We start from the raw sequence: 19,522 nt of genomic DNA, 5'->3' as shown, positions 1-19,522 counted from the left end.
TTTTTAACACATTTTACAAACTCTTTTATCATGTTATTCCGATGGGGAAATTATGAATTTTTATGACAAGAAATTGAAAATTAGTCTTTGCTTACTATCATATGTTTTTTTTTTTTGGTTTTCGCGTTCTTGTCTGACAGTTGAGTTTTTCATTAATTTTTTTAAGTTCCTTTCGACAAAATTGAACATAGCACCATTTGAAGACTTACGCAAACGGTTCGCCTGTTTTCCCTTCACAGGACATTCACTGATATATTGTAGACGAAATGCGCGTCTGGCGTAAATATAAAATTAAAATACTGGTATCTATATATGATGAGTTAAAACTTAAAATGCAACCACTGAGTCGATGCCACTGCTGGTAGAGATTTATTTCCCCGAGGGTATCACCAGCCCAGTAGTCAGCACTTGTGTTGACTTGGCTAACCATTGATATAATCTTATAAATTAACACCGCTTTGAATTTTTGAAAAAAATAAGGTTTTTCTACACCAGGAATAGACTGCCTTACCTGTAATTGGCAAAACTGCTAGGAATGTTATGTTCTCAATGCTCTTCAAATTCGTCCTTTATTTTGGCCTTTCAACCATTATTTTGATTCGAGCGTCACTAATGAGTCTTTTGTAGATGAAACGCGCGTCTGGTATTTATGATGAGTTTTTTTGTGTTATGCCGCTGCTGGCTGACCCCCTTAATTTTTGACAAATTTTTCGAATTTTGAGCTCTAGTTTCAGATTTTTTAACATAGCGTCCTTCGATACCTAGCGCGAAAGAAGCACCTGTTTCTCCTCTACAAGACCTATATAGTCATTCCCCGTGACACCCCTCATTATTTTACTCTAGAAGCCCTGGAATAGGCCGACCCCCCTAATTTTTTGACATTTTTTTCAAATTTTGAGCTCTAGTTTCAGATTTTTGAACATAGCGCCCTTCGATACCTAGCGCAAAAGAAGCGCCTGTTTCTCCTCTACAATACCTATATAGTCATACCCCGTGACACCCCTCATTATTTTTCTCTAGAACTCCAGGAATAGGCTGACCCTACCCCCATTTTTTTGACATTTTTTCAAATTTTGAGCCCTAATTTCAGATTTTTGAACATAGCACCCTTCGATACCTAGCGCAAAAGAAGCGCCTGTTTCTCCTCTACAAGACCTTTATAGTCATTCCCCGTGACACCCCTCATTATTTTTCTCTAGAAGCCCTGGAATAGGCCGACACCCCTAATTTTTTGACATTTTTTTCAAATTTTGAGCTCTAGTTTCAGATTTTTGAACATAGCGCCCTTCGATACCTAGCGCAAAAGAAGCGCCTGTTTCTCCTCTACAATACCTATATAGTCATACCCCGTGACACCCCTCATTATTTTTCTCTAGAAGCCCTGGAATAGGCCGACCCCCTAATTTTTTGACATTTTTTTTCAAATTTTGAGCCCTAGTTTCAGATTTTTGAACATAGCGCCCTTCGATACCTAGCGCAAAAGAAGCGCCTGTTTCTCCTCTACAAGACCTATATAGTCATTCCCCGTGACACCCCTCATTATTTTTCTCTAGAAGCCCTGGAATAGGCCGACCCCCCTAATTTTTAGTTATTTTTTTCAAATTTTGAGCTCTAGTTTCAGATTTTTGAACATAGCGCCCTTCGATACCTAGCGCAAAAGAAGTGCCTGTTTCTCCTCTACAATACCTATATAGTCATACCCCGTGACACCCCTCATTATTTTTCTCTAGAACTCCAGGAATAGGCTGACCCTACCCCAATTTTTTTGACATTTTTTTCAAATTTTGAGCCCTAGTTTCAGATTTTTGAACATAGCGCCCTTCGATACCTAGCGCAAAAGAAGCGCCTGTTTCTCCTCTACAATACCTATATAGTCATACCCCGTGACACCCCTCATTATTTTTCTCTAGAACTCCTGGAATAGGCCGACCCCCCTAATTTTTTGACATTTTTTTCAAATTTTGAGCTCTAGTTTCAGATTTTTGAACATATCGCCCTTCGATACCTAGCGCAAAAGAAGCGCCTGTTTCTCCTCTTCAAGACCTATATAGTCATTCCCCGTGACACCCCTCTTTATTTTTCTGTAGAAGCCCTGGAATAGGCCGACACCCCTAATTTTTTGACATTTTTTTCAAATTTTGAGCTCTAGTTTCAGATTTTTGAACATAGCGCCCTTCGATACCTAACGCAAAAGAAGCGCCTGTTTCTCCTCTACAATACCTATATAGTCATACCCCGTGACACCCCTCATTATTTTTCTCTAGAAGCCCTGGAATAGGCCGACCCCCTAATGTTTTGACATTTTTTTTCAAATTTTGAGCCCTAGTTTCAGATTTTTGAACATAGCGCCCTTCGATACCTAGCGCAAAAGAAGCGCCTGTTTCTCCTCTACAATACCTATATAGTCATACCCGTGACACCCCTCATTATTTTTCTCTACAACTCCAGGAATAGGCTGACCCTACCCCCATTTTTTTGACATTTTTTTCAAATTTTGAGCCCTAGTTTCAGATTTTTGAACATAACACCCTTCGATACCTAGCGCAAAAGAAGCGCCTGTTTCTCCTCTACAAGACCTATATAGTCATATCCCGTGACACCCCCCATTATTTTTCTCTAGAACTCCTGGAATAGGCCAGCCCTACCCCCATTTTTTGGACAATTTTTTCGAATTTTGAGCTCTAGTTTCAGATTTTTGAACATATCACCCTTCGATACCTAGCGCAAAAGAAGCGTCTGTTTCTCCTCTTCAAGACCTATATAGTCATACCCCGTGACACCCCTCATTATTTTTCTCTAGAAGTCCTAGAATAGGCCGACCCCCCTAATTTTTTGACATTTTTTTCAAATTTTGAGCCCTAGTTTCAGATTTTTGAACATAGCGCCCTTCGATACCTAGCGCAAAAGAAGCGCCTGTTTCTCCTCTACAAGACCTATATAGTCATTCCCCGTGACACCACTAATTATTTTTCTCTAGAAGCCCTTGAATAGGCCGTACCCCCTAATTTTTTGACATTTTTTTCAAATTTTGAGCTCTAGTTTCAGATTTTTGAACATAGAGCCCTTCGATACCTAGCGCAAAAGAAGCGCCTGTTTCTCCTCTACAAAGCTATATAGTCATACCCCGTGACACCCCTCATTATTTTTCTTTAGAACTCCAGGAATAGGCTAACCCTACCCCCATTTTTTGACATTTTTTTCAAATTTTGAGCTCTAGTTTCAGATTTTTGAACATAGCGCCCTTCGATACCCAGCGCAAAAGAAGCGCCTGTTTCTCGTCTACAAGACCTATATAGTCATATCCCGTGACACCCCCCATTATTTTTCTCTAGAACTCCTGGAATAGGCCAACCCTACCCCCATTTTTTGGACAATTTATTCGAATTTTGAGCTCTAGTTTCAGATTTTTGAACATAGCACCCTTCGATACCTAGCGCAAAAGAAGCGCCTGTTTCTCCTCTACAAGACCTATATAGTCATACCCCGTGATACCCCTCATTATTTTTCTCTAGAAGTCCTAGAATAGGCCGACCCCCCTAATTTTTTGACATTTTTTTCAAATTTTGAGCCCTAGTTTCAGATTTTTGAACATAGCGCCCTTCGATACCTAGCGCAAAAGAAGCGCCTGTTTCTCTTCTACAAGACCTATATAGTCATTCCCCGTGACACCACTAATTATTTTTCTCTAGAAGCCCTGGAATAGGCCGACACCCCTAATTTTTTGACATTTTTTTCAAATTTTGAGCTCTAGTTTCAGATTTTTGAACATAGCGCCCTTCGATACCTAGTGCAAAAGAAGCGCCTGTTTCTCGTCTACAAGACCTATATAGTCATATCCCGTGACACCCCCCATTATTTTTCTCTAGAACTCCAGGAATAGGCCAACCCTACCCCCATTTTTTGGACAATTTTTTCGAATTTTGAGCTCTAGTTTCAGATTTTTGAACATAGCGCACTTCGATACCTAGCGCAAAAGAAGCGCCTGTTTCTCCTCTACAATACCTATATAGTCATATCCCGTGACACCCCTCATTATTTTTCTTTAGAACTCCAGGAATAGGCTGACCCTACCCCAATTTTTTTGACATTTTTTTCGAATTTTGAGCTCTAGTTTCAGATTTTTGAACATAGCGCCCTTCGATACCTAGTGCAAAAGAAGCGCCTGTTTCTCGTCTACAAGACCTATATAGTCATATCCCGTGACACCCCCCATTATTTTTCTCTAGAACTCCTGGAATAGGCCAACCCTACCCCCATTTTTTTGACAATTTTTTCGAATTTTGAGCTCTAGTTTCAGATTTTTGAACATAGCGCCCTTTGATACCTAGCGCAAAAGAAGCGCCTGTTTCTCCTCTTCAAGACCTATATAGTCATACCCCGTGACACCCTTCATTATTTTTCTCTAGAAGTCCTAGAATAGGCCGACCCCTCTAATTTTTTGACATTTTTTTCAAATTTTGAGCCCTAATTTCAGATTTTTGAACATAACGCCCTTCGATACCTAGCGCAAAAGAAGCGCCTGTTTCTCTTCTACAAGACTTATATAGTCATTCCCCGTGAAACCCCTCATTATTTTTCTCTAGAAGCCCTGGAATAGGCCGACCCCCCTAATTTTTTGACATTTTTTCAAATTTTGAGCTCTCAATTAAACAATGACATAAAAGGTGCTATAATTTACAGGGTATGACTACTTTTACATACGTTCTAAATTGAAGTGGGTGCATTGGTGGCCCTACACCTACAAATAATCCGTTGATAGATGCAGAGTTATTGTGGTACTGAATATTAGCCTAAAATGTAATGCGACTTGTTAAATCAATGGATTGGATAAAAACCATTTCAAAATTGAGTTAAAATTGCTATATTTTAACTGATTTTCTGCCTTTTTGAATACTTGTTTATTTAACGGCCGTTGTTGTCTTATTCTGTTTTTTGGTTTCTCGATATATCGCCTTATTGTTCGCTGGCTTATTGTTCGCTAGCTATTGTTCGCTAGCTTCTGCCTGGTAGTATAAAAGTCCAAGCTTAGAATAACGGTTGACACTTACATGTATCTTTTGAAAATAAAAAATTCTACAAGACTAACAAAGGCCAGGAGCTCCTGACTTGGGACAGGGCGGCGTAAAAATGAAGCGGGGGGATGTTTTGAGATCTCAATCCTCCACCTATACATCTGATCACTGTAGAAAAACAAATGCAAAACACTACGCATAGTAAAACTCAGTTTAATAGAAGTCCGAGTCCGATGTAAGAATAGGTAACAAAAGAAAAAATAAACAAAACGACAATAATACATAATAATAAAAGACTACTATATAGCAGTAACTGACATGTCAGCTGCAGACCTCAATTTAACTGATTGAAAGATTATGTCGTCATCATATGAATATCAAGCACAATCCCTCCCGTTAGAGGTTTAGTATTATATACTATCATAAAATATACGAGAAGAACATATATAACCTTTGTCATGCCAACAACAGGTTTTAGAATAAATGTGTTTAATTCCGATGCAAAGACCCTTTAAGTGAATCAATATTGAAGCCAGAATATGCAATTTTTAATGACCTGTCAACAGTATCGTAACTGTATCCCTTCTTTATAAGTATGTTTAAAGGGTTTAGTTAGCTTTTGAGGTGAATACTGACATTTTTGTGCTTTATAAAGAATATTACCATAAAAGATTGGATGATCATGTGGAATACCTGAACGTATAAGATATATGCATGTTGAGTTATATTTACGAATGATGTCCTTGTACCGATAATAAAATTCAGTAAATGTTGTGACTACTTTGTTATATCGAAAACACTGGTGTAATAATTTTACAGTAAGACATAAATTTCTCTCGCTAAAATCTAATACGCTGTTACATACAAGGGCAAATCGTACAAGTTGAGATAGATATACACCATAAGATGAAAACAAGGGAACGTCACCACCAAAAAATGGATAATTAACGATAGGAAATGAAAAATCATCTCTTATATCATAATTTTTTGTATTAAGCTTCCCGTTAATGATATAGATATCAAGATCGATGAAAGGGCAGTGGCCATTGCTAGTATTAGCTTTATTTAAAGTAAGTTCAACAGGATAAATTTCTTTAGTATACATACTGAGGTCATCATTATTGAGAGCCAATATATCATCCAAATATCTAAAAGTACTGTTAATTGTGGTATTAGATGTTGATTCGATAGGTCTTTGCTGTTTTTTTTTGTCATAAATTGTAACTCATAACAATACAAAAACAGGTCCGAAATAAGTGGTGCACAGTTAGTCCCCAATGGAATTACGATTACTGGACGATATACGGAATCTCCAAATCGGACAAAATGTTATCTAGTAAAAATTCAAGAGCTGATATAATATCAAAGCATGTCCAATTCACAAAGTACTTTTGTTTGTTGCTACTAAAAAATGACCTAAAAGAGTTTGAACTTATGTATTTGCATTTTGACTTATTTAATGCCTTTTCAAAAAGGTGTATGATTTTTTTCTTAATAAGAATGAGGCAACGTTGTATATAGGGTAGACAAATCAAAACTTTCAAAATCATCAATACATGCATGTAATTTATCAAGTAAAATGTACTTCCAACGAGTTTTTGACACCCCAAAAGTAATTAATTCCAATATTTTCAAAGGCCTTATTTGAACAATTTATTATCAGTTTTTTTTATTGTATCAAGTGCAGTAGTAGATAGAATAGACAATTTAGTAGTGGAGCAATGACTTGAAGACGAAATAAGATGAAATAAATCTGTATTTGTGAGGTGTTTTGTGTAGCTTCGGAAGCCAGTACACAGTTGGGACTTTCTTTTTATTTGGTTCTGCTTGTAAAGAAGTAGCTACAAGTTTATCTTTTGTGTGACAACTAATGCTATTGTATGGCAACATATGATTGGTACCCTTCCCCTTTTTTATATGACTTGAATATATTGCAACCCCCTTTAATAAATGGCTAGATCTCTGTAAGTGAGCATTGTGTTGCTAAATCTGTTTTGTGTGTAATGTTTTGTAAATGATCTTCTTTTTGTAAATATCCTCCATCTGATGAGTTAAGCCTTTTTCAACTGATTTTCATAGTTTGTTCTTCTGTTGTACTGTTACAACACTGTTCAAGGTTAACAGAGGATAGGGATCAATCTATCATGGTTACCCCACCCCCTCCCCCATTCTGTAAGTATGAGCCTGTTCCATATCATGAGCCTGTAAAATTAGGTCGTTCGTTTTCTCGTATTTTGTCATTTCATGGCCTTTAATAGCTGACTATGCAGGCTTTGCTCATTGTTTTTGGAACTTAAACATTAAAAACAGCTTGAACAAGATTTCTTCACAATATAACAGTTTATTCTTAACAAATCTCAAGTGAAAACAAACAACAAATCTAATAATGATATAAAATACATCTACATAATTTGTTTTATACAATAGAGACAAGGTAATTTGTTTAATAAACTGTGGACACAGAGAATTGTCTTGCCATGAGTGTTATTTCTATAGTAAACAATTTAAGAAGTAAAATTTTAATAGTAAACAATTTAAGAACTCATTCTTTGTCAATACTGTGATTCATTGAAACCAACTGGAAGAAGCAATAGTGTGCACCAAGTCAGTTGAGAGCTTCAAAAACAGCTCTCCAACGCTGTCAATAGGCGCTCTCTCTCCCATCGAGTAAAAGTATTGGTACCTTCAACGTAACGATACAGATACAGACAGAAATGCAAATGTTAGAATTAAAATGGCAATACATGTACTTCCAAATGTAACATATTCCAAAAATTTACAAAATGATGTAGGGTCACAATATCTCCTTGGAAATTATATATGCCAATGCTAATACAATTCACTGCATAATAATTCATTTTTTTCTATTATAATAAAGTGGTTTTACATACAGTGACATTATCACAAACTTTGACATGTAAAGTTTTCAAAAATTAATTACAAAAGTAATAATTAGTAAATAAACTATGACTTAGGGACAGGACCATATATTATAATTTCCCTAGAAATGCTGTAGGCTTTTGCTAATACAAATGCATAGATGTGACCAAAATTTCATTCAATTACCGTAAGTGGATCTTCTCAGGTGCAGATGTAGAAATTTTCATAATAGGAGGGGCACTGACTGCTTAAGAGGGGGCCTACTCCTGTCATGCTTCGGTGATTCCTTTTATTTTCAAACAATTTTTTCCAACATAAATACGGGGCACTGGACACCTGCCCCCCCTCTGCTAACTAACATAATCCCCATATCACAAACTTGAAACATTAAAACTATTCAAAATTTTCAAAGTCAACAAATAGACCATGATTGAGGTGGAAAAGTCTAATGATCTTCAAGAATATTAGATGTGTAAATGCTGATACAACTTCATACCAACTTACCATTATATGTACATGTATAGTGCTGTCACTTAAACTATAACCTATAATCACAAACTTTAACATCTAAACTAAGAACAGTATCAAAGTCAATAGCCAAAATTGAAGGGACAGGACCAAATGATATTTATACATGATATATGTACATGGAAATAACATGTACTAAACTAATATGCATGCACATCAATTATCATTGACTAAGTTATTACATGTAAGTGAATCCCGTTAAACTGAGGTAATAATTTATAAACTTGATAAATTGGTGATATGCCACATCCACTGCCAGGAAACAGCATGCTTAAATCTTGCTTCCACTAAACTATATAGAGGGCAGACATAAATAAACTCATCATAGATACCAGGACTACATTTTGTATATATGCCAGATGCATGTTTCGTCTACAAAAGACTCATCGGTGACGCTTGAATCCAAAACACTCTTGCACAGGCATGGATCCAGGGGGAGTGGGGTGTTCCTGTGGTTGGAACCCCCCCTTTTTTTGGATGATCATTAAAATGCATTTGAAGATGTTGAATGGGGACATGTACATTAGTTGGAATCCCCCTTTTTAAAATGACTGGATCTGCCCCTGCTTGCTAGTGTTCTGTGAACTGAACTTCTGTGAAATAGGGTGATTTTATGAATGCATTTTTCCTGTTGTTAAGTTTGTTAGATAATCACTGACATGAGTGAAACACATACCAACTATGACAATTTATGTGACTTTTTAAGTAAAAAAAAACCATCCCAACAATTATATTTTTTTTTACCCAGTTTGATACAAAGAATAGGTTAAAATGTGGATGTGATCATTTATAACTTTTTTGACTCATTTGATCCTAATCATGCTAATTATATATAATGGTATAATAAAGGGCATCTTTGATGATAAAAGATAATTACCATTTGTAAATACTTTCAAATATTACCTATTGAAATACACAGCCCTGATATTAAAGAGTGAACTAGCCCTTTTCAGCAGTAAATACATGTATATATCATGAAAGATTACCAATAAGAAGAATTTTCTAGACTTCATGTGGATTCATTTTTATTTTTGTGAGAAACCAATTTTTGTTAAATGTTTTGGTACAGATGAACTGTAAATTTCTTTGAAAAATTTGATAAAGTTAAAATTTTCTATGCCTATGGGCTTGTGAATACAAATTTTATCAAAACAATAAAATTGATTATTAATGAAAATACATGTACAAGTGTTTCTTAGTTCACAAAATTGGTACCTACGAAATAAATGAATCCATACAATGTAGTACATGTTACTAGTGTGTACTGTTCCATAATGCAAATATATATACTATTTAAAATTCATTTTTTTAACAAGACTAACTCTTGAATAGATCTAGGAAGAGGTAACTTTGGTACAACGTTTGGCAAGTATCTTTGGCCTAAAAATTTCCTAATAGTAAAACGACATAGATTTTCCAATGGTCGAACATTCTGTGAGAGTGGTAACAGTGTTTCGCATAACTTATTGTCTCTAGCTAAATCAGCCGGAAGTTCTGAATTCTCATTTCGAAAGTCAAACTGACCAACAGCTCTCAGCAATAACTCCATGCAGTCACTGTCCGCATCTGTGTTGAGTCCACTAGCTAATACTGATGCTATCCTATGTAATGCTGTAAGTCCACGAAGATTTTTACAATTGACACAAGCATTGTAATCTAAAAGTAGTTTTATTATAGATACACTGCCTTTTCTAGCTGCCCAACTGAGAGGTGTGTCATCATTGAAATCATGGGCGTCAACATTGGCCCCATTCTTTAATAACAATATAACACATGGTTCGTTGCTCTTGAATGCTGCCCAGTGTAAAGCTGTGTTTGAATTAGCATCTCCAGCATTTACGTTGGCTCCATGTTCTATTAACATTTCTGTACAAACAGAATCTCGCTCAGCAGCATAGTGTAAAGCTGTTCTCCCATAACCATCAGCATCATTAACCTGTAAAATATTAGACTGTCCATTAGTCTTATGGATCATTAAATATCATACAAAAGAAAGAAAAAATGTACCATTGCCAATGAGACAACTCTCCAAAAGAGACCATCACACATAGAAGTTACATTGCATGTATATGCCTCACCAGGTGTTTGACGAGTTTGTATGTCAAAATTTATTTTTATACATGTATGTTGAATTTCCCCTCAATTTGTTTTGTCCCTCAGCTTTTGATAATAATATTCCCAATTCTAGTGATTACAACTTAATCAGGGGTTATACTTAAACTTGTCAGTGTTTTAATTATCTTTGGTGAAAATAAAGGGGAGATAATTCAAATCTTCAAATGAAAAATAAATTTACTTCTAGAAGTATTACTGTTACTTACTTTTACCATGTTTACATTTTCAACATGTTCAAGTAAATAAACATGAAGTGTATGCAAGTCTTAAATCTTCAATTGTATTTTGTATTTAATTGTACTATGGTTTTTCTAACTTATAATTATGATCAGCGTAAACATCTGATTTATGGTTATCAGTCATGTCATGGCCTTTTTTTTTTTTTTTTTAATCAATAAACATGATAAAACATGTACATGAATGAGTGTTGATGTATAAGCTTTATGAGGGGCTGGATTTTCATGTCTTAATTTCTATATTTGTTTTAAGGCCATTCATTTGCTTAATCTTTCTCTAATTTTCTGTTCTGTAGACCATAATTCAGATCTTCACTAACACTTCAAAGTTCATAAATTTTGCTAAAGTGTTTCTGAATTTATAAACTTTTGTACACTGGGGGATATTCATACATGTAGCTTGCCTCTGACATATATTGAAAACTTGACAACATTGAGGTTCCGTGTGTATATAATGACCTGAAGATGTGTTTTAAATAAAAAATTTTGGTTTAATTACTCTATGTATTATTGATGGTAACCCTACTTTTACTTTTTTCCTTGGCATATTTAAAATATACTAACCCTAGCACCTTTGTCCAACAATAACTTGAGAGTTTCATTGTCGCTGACCATACAGGCACAATGGAGGGGTAACAAAGTACCATGCAGTCTGTTAACATCTGCCCCTGCATCAATAAGATCTTCTATGTCGTCTACAGAGGGAACACATAAATGCCAATTACTAATAGCTCGAATCAGACGCTCTGATAAAGCATACATATTCTGTTCATTCTCCATAGCATACCACATTGGTAAAGCAGCTAAAAAATAAGTGAAAAACTCATATAATTTCTTAAATATAAACTACTGAGTGATTGAAAAAGCATAAACATTTTTTTGATTCCACCAGGGTGAACTTAGCCTAATTGGTTTCTTGTTTTTCATGTTGAAAAAGCAAAGAATTTTCTTTTGAGTGCACAGTCATTGACAGTAAACTACACTTGACATAAACATTTAAGTGTACAAAATTTATCTCACAATAAGTACATTTATATAGTACTATATACATTGTACATGCATGTATGACATAAATGTCCATAACAAGGTGTAGTTATATATTATGCAACAATGCAAAAGAGATTTTCATATTTAACATTAATACTTCAAAAGAGGGGCCAAAAATACCAGAGGGACATTCAAAGTAATAGATCAAAAATAAAACGGACAAAGCCATGGTTAAAAAGAAAATCAATAGTACATGTACACAAGACACAAACTAAAGACTTTGCAACATGAACCCCCTAAAAAAACTAGATCTCAGGTGCTTCAGAAGGGTAAGCAGATCCTGCTCCACATTATGACCACATGTGGCACCAGGACACATTCGTCGAAAGGGCAATGGATTAATTGTATATTGTACATTTTGTAAGTATGACATTAAAAACAAAACATGTATATTTATATTCTGTGAAACAGATATTCTGCAACAGTCAACTAACTCATGGAAACATCTGTAAAGGAGTAGGTCCAGTAAGACCCCTTTTCGGCCCCAAAATATAGCAGTTTTACAAAATTGTTAAAATGTAAACTTGTGGTTATCTATTGGATAGTAGAATGGTTCTGCTACATAAATATGGGCTGTTTTTGACAATACAATGCACATATATTGGGTACTTAAGCACCAATAAGTCATGCTATATTACTGAAATCTTAACAATTCCAGCATTTTACTTAAATTTTAGACAGTTTCCGTGTAAAACGAAAGCGGCCCCATTCGTGTTCATCCAAAATATTGAAATGGAAGTTGTATTTGATGATAATACATAACATATATAAAGATTGAGGATGAACACGGATGCGGCCACTTTCGTTTTTCACCGAAACCATCTGAAAAGTGACATTTTTTCGCATATTTGGTAGATTTTCATATTTGAGCTTAAATCGGATCGATTTTTATGACTAAATAAGTTAAAATCTTTCACATAAATTAATTGAATCATATGAAAGAGACAATTAATGCCATAGAGATTTATTTTAAGGGAATTATTATTTTAAATTTTTGCAACATTGGAATTTGATATAACTGTTGTTTTTTTTTTGCAGTAAAATAGCCAAAATGATTTCATTTAACATTTTTATATGTTGGCACATGAATATATTTATAGGGAAAAATAAAACTACATGTCAGCATTTTGTTTAAATGCATTCCAAATTTTTAATGCAAGGTATTTGTTGTGCTATTTTTCTATGAGTTTACGATCTAATTAAAATATACCATTAGCCTGTACTACTTAAACGTGTTGTCACTGTCCAGAAAGCCTTTTTCTTCAAATTAACAGCTGTCAACTATCTGTCAAAGTTTGTTGACATTTTTTTGTAAGGTAAAGTTACTGGGTTACACTAATGTCCTGACAATGTCCTGACAATGTCCTGACAATGTCCTGACAGAAATGTAATTGCTTAATACTTTTTTGTTATTGGAAGGATTGACTTGAAATTTGGAATTATGCAAGATGGGAACTTATATTTAATAAATATAATAAAAAAAAAATTAAAAAAAAATTTTAAGACTTAGAAAACTTGACCTGACCAACTTGACTTCGAAAATACTATTGTCCTGACGGATATGAAACGGCTAAAAAATAACTTATTATTGACAACATAGACTTCAAATTCGATACCAAGGAAGATTAAAACATTTAATACAAAAATATAAGAAAAAAAAAAGAAAAAAATAATTTTAAGACTTAGAAAACTTGACCTGACCAACTTGACTTCGAAAATACTATTGTCCTGACGGATATGAAACGGCTAAAGAATAACTTATTATTGACAACATAGACTTCAAATTCGATACCAAGGTAGATTTAATCATTTAATACAAAAATATAAGAAAAAAAAAAGGAAAAAATAATTTTAAGAGTTAGAAAACTTGACCTGACCAACTACGTCCAACCGTAACTAATGTCCTGACCGACATAAAACTGGTAATTTATTTCTTATATTCGGACGGATTGACTTTAAAGTTGACACAAGTAAAGAAAGTAACATTAAGTTAATACTTATTTGAAAATAATTGGAGGAAAAATACTTTGAGGGTAAGAAAACTTGACCTAACTATACAAATCCTTGACCTGACGAACATCGACTTTGTTGTGAGTAAATGTTTTTAGTTCTTACCTTATATTGTAATAGAATTTATATATTTCCTATCCTCAAAATACAACATCCAAAGCAAATAAATTTTGTCAAATGAAACGATTGGGGAAATAAGAGTTGCTGAGTGACTGTGAGTATTGTTTACCCCTTTGTTTCACAAATCTACTTCTTAATTTGATTAATAATTCAGAGTGACTAATGAAACTAATTATTGATTTATTAAACTCAATCAAAAAATATAAAAATTTGTTGTGATTAGCTACCTATTGATTTTAATAACTAAGTTCATTGAATTTTTTTATTTCTTTCTTGGTGCAATAACTAAGTAAAAAACTGTTTTAAAATAAAGGCAAATTACGGAAGGTGACAAGAATCAATAAAATTAAAACAAACCTATATCAATTACTGTAATCACAATTTGGAATGTTTTCTTTACAATAAATAAACTATCTTTTTGTTTTTTATCTAGTTAGTGAGTGATTATACATGTCATATAAAAGCAGGAAATGGGCTTCGTTTTGTTTGAAAAGGATGTATATACAAGCATTATATTAGAATCACAAAGAAATACAATAAATTAACTCACAATTTTATCTAACAGAAAAATGATTCAATTAAATTAAGTTCCAACAGAACAATTAAGTACAATATACAATACAATATACCATACAATATACAATACACAATACAACACAAATTTAAATACACAATACAATAAAATAAACAATACACAATAATAATTACAATGAAATACACAATACCGTTAACAAGTACAATACAAATAATAATTACATTACAATACATAATTCAATACAATACAATATACAATACAAAACAATACACAATACAACACAAATTTAAATACACAATACAAATTTGAATTGAAATACAATACACATTACAACACAGTAAACATTAAAATACACAATTCACAAAACAATACAATACAATACAATAATACGATACAATACAATGTTCAAGCATCACGATGTTCATCACAGTACCAATCTTGTGAAACTCCTGAACATGTCTGATGAACCCACTTAGTACAGCTTATCCGTCCTCTTTTCGCTTCACATCCTATCATGTTCTCGAAAACATCTGGTTTACCACACTGACAACTACACTCAATTCTTCTTGCATAAATCCTAACGAAGTCTGTACTTGATGTTGTATTTTGAGGAAATGGTGTAAAATGGCCTTTTTCCAAACACGATATCAAATGTGGTCGCATGTATTTTTCAATAAACTTCGTACGTCTTTGAGTGTTGAGTTTTTCTTTATAACAATACTCCACCAAATTGGCAATAGCATACACTCCACAGTCATATCCATTTGTCTGTTGTTGAACATCCGGTAATTTAACAAGCAAGTTCTTTTTTCCATGAGAATAAATAGCTGATAACTGAATTTCTGTAGATGGTGTTAATCTGAATTCTGTACTGAGACTATCTAACACATAAACGGCACTATCCTTTTTCGTTTGCAGAGATGTAATCCAATGAGATTTTCCGGTATGGTGAATTTGCACACATGGTGTATCTTGACTGATGAATGTTCCGTAATTTTCTGTCCAACACTGTTTATCTTCATCGAAAAGAGGCGCTAAACCTGTTGGTTGAAATCCAGATATAAGTGGGAACTGTTTCGCTAATATATTCATGCTCGCATTTATAATTTCGGAACATAGCCATGTATTATTTTCCAACATTAGTTTGTGTTCTGTATTTAAACTTGCTACCCAAGGTGTATGGTTTGTACTCTTAGCGTTTGCTGCTAATTTGCGCTTTTTCATCGGAAGTCGACAGGTACTCTTCGGTGACACAGACGGCGATATTAGCTGTATTTCATCATCATCCTCTGAAAATCGCAATTTCTTTCCCTTTTTAGGTGTTTCACATGTGTTTGTATCCTGTTCCTTACATTTCAATTTAATTTTTTTCTTCGATTTAGGTGTTTCCGTTGAGGATGATTGTTTTCCTGGCGCTGAAGTGCCCCTTGGAATTGGTTGTCGGCTCTAGGTAGGACTGCAGATATGATGATGTCGGCTGTTGGGTTGCTGTGCCAAATGTCTGATGTCAGTTGTTGGTATTTCCTGAGTAGAGTCTTTACAGATGAACCACGGGAGAGGTCGTTGGCGCCAACGTGAAGTACCACAGTGTTGTAGTTGTTGATGGTTGGTTGCAGTTCGTTGAACATCTGGTCAATACGGAAACCTGAATAAGAAAGCACATTAGTTTTAGATAAAGATAAATATTGCTCAAAATACTTGGCCTGGGAATGGCCAGCAATCAGCACTGGAAATGAAGACATGATTAGAATCAAATAATATGAAACAAAAGCACAAAAATATATTTACAATTTTCTACAATTAATTACACTAAACAAAAAGGTTATTTATATATACACAGAAAAAAGCACTAAAGCAATATATCAATTCGAATAAAAAGCACTGAGGTTGTGTGTGTTATAGCACTATGAAAACTTTTGAAAGAGACTCAAGAGTGTTTTACATTTATAACTATTAGTAACTAATGTTCACATTTAAAAAGCAGTCACCAAGGCTTATAGAAGCTCATACATACCAATATATATATTGTTTATCATAAATAATCAGTCTTAATGATAACACAGTTCACGTTCATAATTATTTAATTGGATTAACAAATAGGTGATTAATCTAATCATAACAAGTCCCTGATCAGATTAAATAATAGAGCAATAAGAGAATATTAACATGCATGAATAAACAATACTCACATTCAGCAACTGGAACAGGGCCTAACAGTTTTCTTTCAATCATTTCAACAGTATCTCTCGTGTCCAATGTTGATTTTAATATTATTGTGATCGGATATTTTAATTTCACTAATTTAAGGTAAGAGGTTAAATTTTCTTTCTGACAGTTAGTAATTTTCTTAAGTCCTATGTACACTGGTCAGGTCAATATTATATTAAACCTTGCAATAATTTTTCACTTTTTTTTTCTTTTAGTCACTTTTAAAATATTTAATAAGATAATGATAGTTTTCAAAGTTAAATACTTATTTAAGTAATAAACATAGTCATTCTGTTTTTTTTTATAGCTGCATGCCTTTTCCCGGTGAATAGCCCATGTTGGTCAGGTCAAGTTTTTCGTTCTTTTCTACATTTGTTTTCTTTTTATTTCTTATAATTTCTTTGTAAAATGTTGCAAACTTCTTTACTACTCTATTTGAATTCATTCATTTCAATAACAAAATAGATAGAATAATTTTTATATCGATCCGGACATGAGTCACGGCAAAGGTGTAGTTGGTCAGGTCAAGTTTTCTAAGTCTTAAAATTATTTTTTTCTTTTTTTTTTCTTATATTTTTGTATTAAATGTTTTAATCTTCCTTGGTATCGAATTTGAAGTCTATGTTGTCAATAATAAGTTATTTTTTAGCCGTTTCATATCCGTCAGGACAATAGTATTTTCGAAGTCAAGTTGGTCAGGTCAAGTTTTCTAAGTCTTAAAATTTTTTTTTAATTTTTTTTTTATTATATTTATTAAATATAAGTTCCCATCTTGCATAATTCCAAATTTCAAGTCAATCCTTTCAATAACAAAAAAGTATTAAGCATTTACATTTCTGTCAGGACATTGTCAGGACATTGTCAGGACATTAGTGTAACCCAAAGTTACTATGTAAGAAAACAAAGACAACTTAATTTTAATAAGGTCATCCAACGGACACCTGCTAAATATAAAATAGTAAATAATCAACCAGTGTAAACTTAACCACAGACATTTATTAAATGCATTTCATGTATCTGACTCAACTTATTTTTCTACTATTCAATCAATATTTGATTCAAGATATAACATTGGAATATTCACTTTACCGTATAAATAAGAAATGCAGAAAATGGGAAATAATGTATTTTACAATTATCTTCAAAGACATATTTTGACAATATGCTTGTAATTTTAGTTTTAAATTAATATATTCAACATTATTTTACTGTCATATTTTTTTTAGATATGTTAAATTTTGTTTATATAAATTATTCTCTTCTGAATGTCAACATGGATGCGCCCATTGAAATTTGACCGACCTGACTTATAATTTTTCTATATCTACACTTCGAGCTAATCAGTTGACTATTTTGATACAACATGCATAGGATAATCAAACCAGGAAAATTTTCTAGGATTTTTGCGAAAAGGTATGTGACTGTTTTATGAGGCTCACAAGTCTTGCATCAGAAAAAATAATTAAAGTACACATTAACCTCTCAGGCTCTCTTAACCTTAAATCCTTTAATCATTGAATTTAAGCATATATTTAATTGCAATTGTCAGTTGAAAAGTGGTGTCTGACATTTAATATGAGGCAGGCATAACCTGTGAATGGGGACGAAGTCGGTATGTATTTTTTTTTAATTCAATGAATCAAATTATCATGTTGATGAAAGAAACCGAAATACCGTAAGTAACGTTCCCGATTTTGGTTCTGTTGTTAGGGAATTAGCTGTGACGTTCTTGAAGTAATGACGTCATATGCGATGTAAACAAAAGAAACGCTTTCATCAGGTAACGTTTTTATTATATCAAACAATTATTAAATTTGAATTTGTATTGAGATCCAATCTTATATTCTACTAGACTGATAAATATAATTTTTATTTCAAAGTCTCATGCCATCCAGACAGATATATGCGCAAATGCGGGGAAAACCGGAACAGGAAGTAGATTTGAAAAAAAAAGTTAACGATTTTGAGTTCATTAGGGTGCAATCAACAGTTTTTTCCTATGACGTCATATTTTGAGGGACCATCTATAATTGACCCTTAGTGGTGTTAATGTTAATGAAGATACTTGTATAAAACTAGATATCATTAGAATCAGAATTTTCTCTAGTTTATGATGAAATAAAAATAAATTGTACTTTTAATAGTACCAAAAAGTTTTATCCAGAGAAAATGGGAAAAACATTGCCTAATCTATGCATAAAAAACATGAAATCAGGCCATGTGCACACCCATGCAGACATGATACATGCACATTTTTCATATTCAAAACTGTATGAATTTCATAGGTTTTTACCTGGTCTTTCTAAAAATTTATGCTTCAGGCTACGTTCGCCTGCTCCGAAAAGAGTTACATTGGGTGCAAATAAGTTTTGCACTTTTCACTGCCAAAAAAACAGGATGTTTACAGTTTGTCTCCCCTTAAAACATGTGTATTTAATCTAATTTTTAAAAATTATTTTAATCATACAACCTGTTTTAATTGAAGCTAATTAACTTATTTTTACAATCAAATATAAAAAACATGATACTTTTTTACCAATTATGTTGATAAAAAGGGACTTCCCTCCAAGTCTATTTTTAGTTGGGGAATAACCCCTAGTTTTTTATACGAAACTGTTTATAGCACCCTTAAGCAAAACCTTGTATGCGATATATAAAAACTTCTCAGCTTTTATGAATCTGTACACAATACCGATTAAAATGATGTCTTACTTTAAGGATTGTGACCCCGAATGGTGAAACTACAGCTAATTTTATATGTTGCATAGTTGTGGTATTTTGGCCAGTGGCAAATAGTTTAACTGGCATATTCCAAACATTGCCTGTTTTCT

At 33.5% G+C, this 19,522-nt stretch overlaps 2 protein-coding genes across 2 annotated transcripts in view; one reads left to right on the top strand and one right to left on the bottom strand.

Annotated features, from left to right (window-relative positions):
• Window positions 1-7,924: 7,924 nt before the first annotated feature.
• LOC134701291 (ankyrin repeat and SOCS box protein 8-like) lies at window positions 7,925-13,140 on the bottom strand. Its single transcript, XM_063562422.1, has 3 exons — window positions 13,029-13,140; window positions 11,336-11,574; window positions 7,925-10,356 (listed from the first exon to the last, which is right to left on the bottom strand). The coding sequence occupies exons 2-3, from the start codon at window positions 11,561-11,563 to the stop codon at window positions 9,721-9,723; spliced, it is 864 nt and encodes a 287-aa protein (XP_063418492.1). The 5' UTR covers window positions 11,564-11,574; window positions 13,029-13,140; the 3' UTR covers window positions 7,925-9,720.
• A 4,789-nt stretch (window positions 13,141-17,929) lies between these two features.
• The window catches only part of LOC134701327 (presequence protease, mitochondrial-like), a 51,764-nt gene continuing 50,171 nt past the window's right edge, over window positions 17,930-19,522 (top strand). Inside the window, exon 1 of the mRNA XM_063562463.1 lies at window positions 17,930-18,104. Coding sequence (XP_063418533.1) covers window positions 18,055-18,104 — 50 coding nt within the window. The 5' untranslated portion in view covers window positions 17,930-18,054. The remainder of the gene's footprint in view (window positions 18,105-19,522) is intronic.

The sequence above is a fragment of the Mytilus trossulus genome, unplaced genomic scaffold (genome assembly GCF_036588685.1).
Source record: "Mytilus trossulus isolate FHL-02 unplaced genomic scaffold, PNRI_Mtr1.1.1.hap1 h1tg000234l__unscaffolded, whole genome shotgun sequence".
In the NCBI taxonomy this organism is placed as follows: Eukaryota; Metazoa; Mollusca; class Bivalvia; order Mytilida; family Mytilidae; genus Mytilus; species Mytilus trossulus.
The sequence above is the reverse complement of the archived record's forward strand: the minus strand, read 5'-3'. Positions and strand labels throughout refer to the sequence as shown.

What these genes read in the sequence shown, in the direction of transcription:
- LOC134701291 (XM_063562422.1), bottom strand. Translation starts at nt 11,563, where the DNA reads ATGTGGTATGCTATGGAGAATGAACAGAATATGTATGCTTTATCAGAG. An exon ending in TGTTGGACAAAGGTGCTAGG is followed by an intron (nt 10,357 to 11,335) that starts GTTAGTATATTT and finishes AATATTTTACAG; the next exon opens with GTTAATGATGCTGATGGTTA.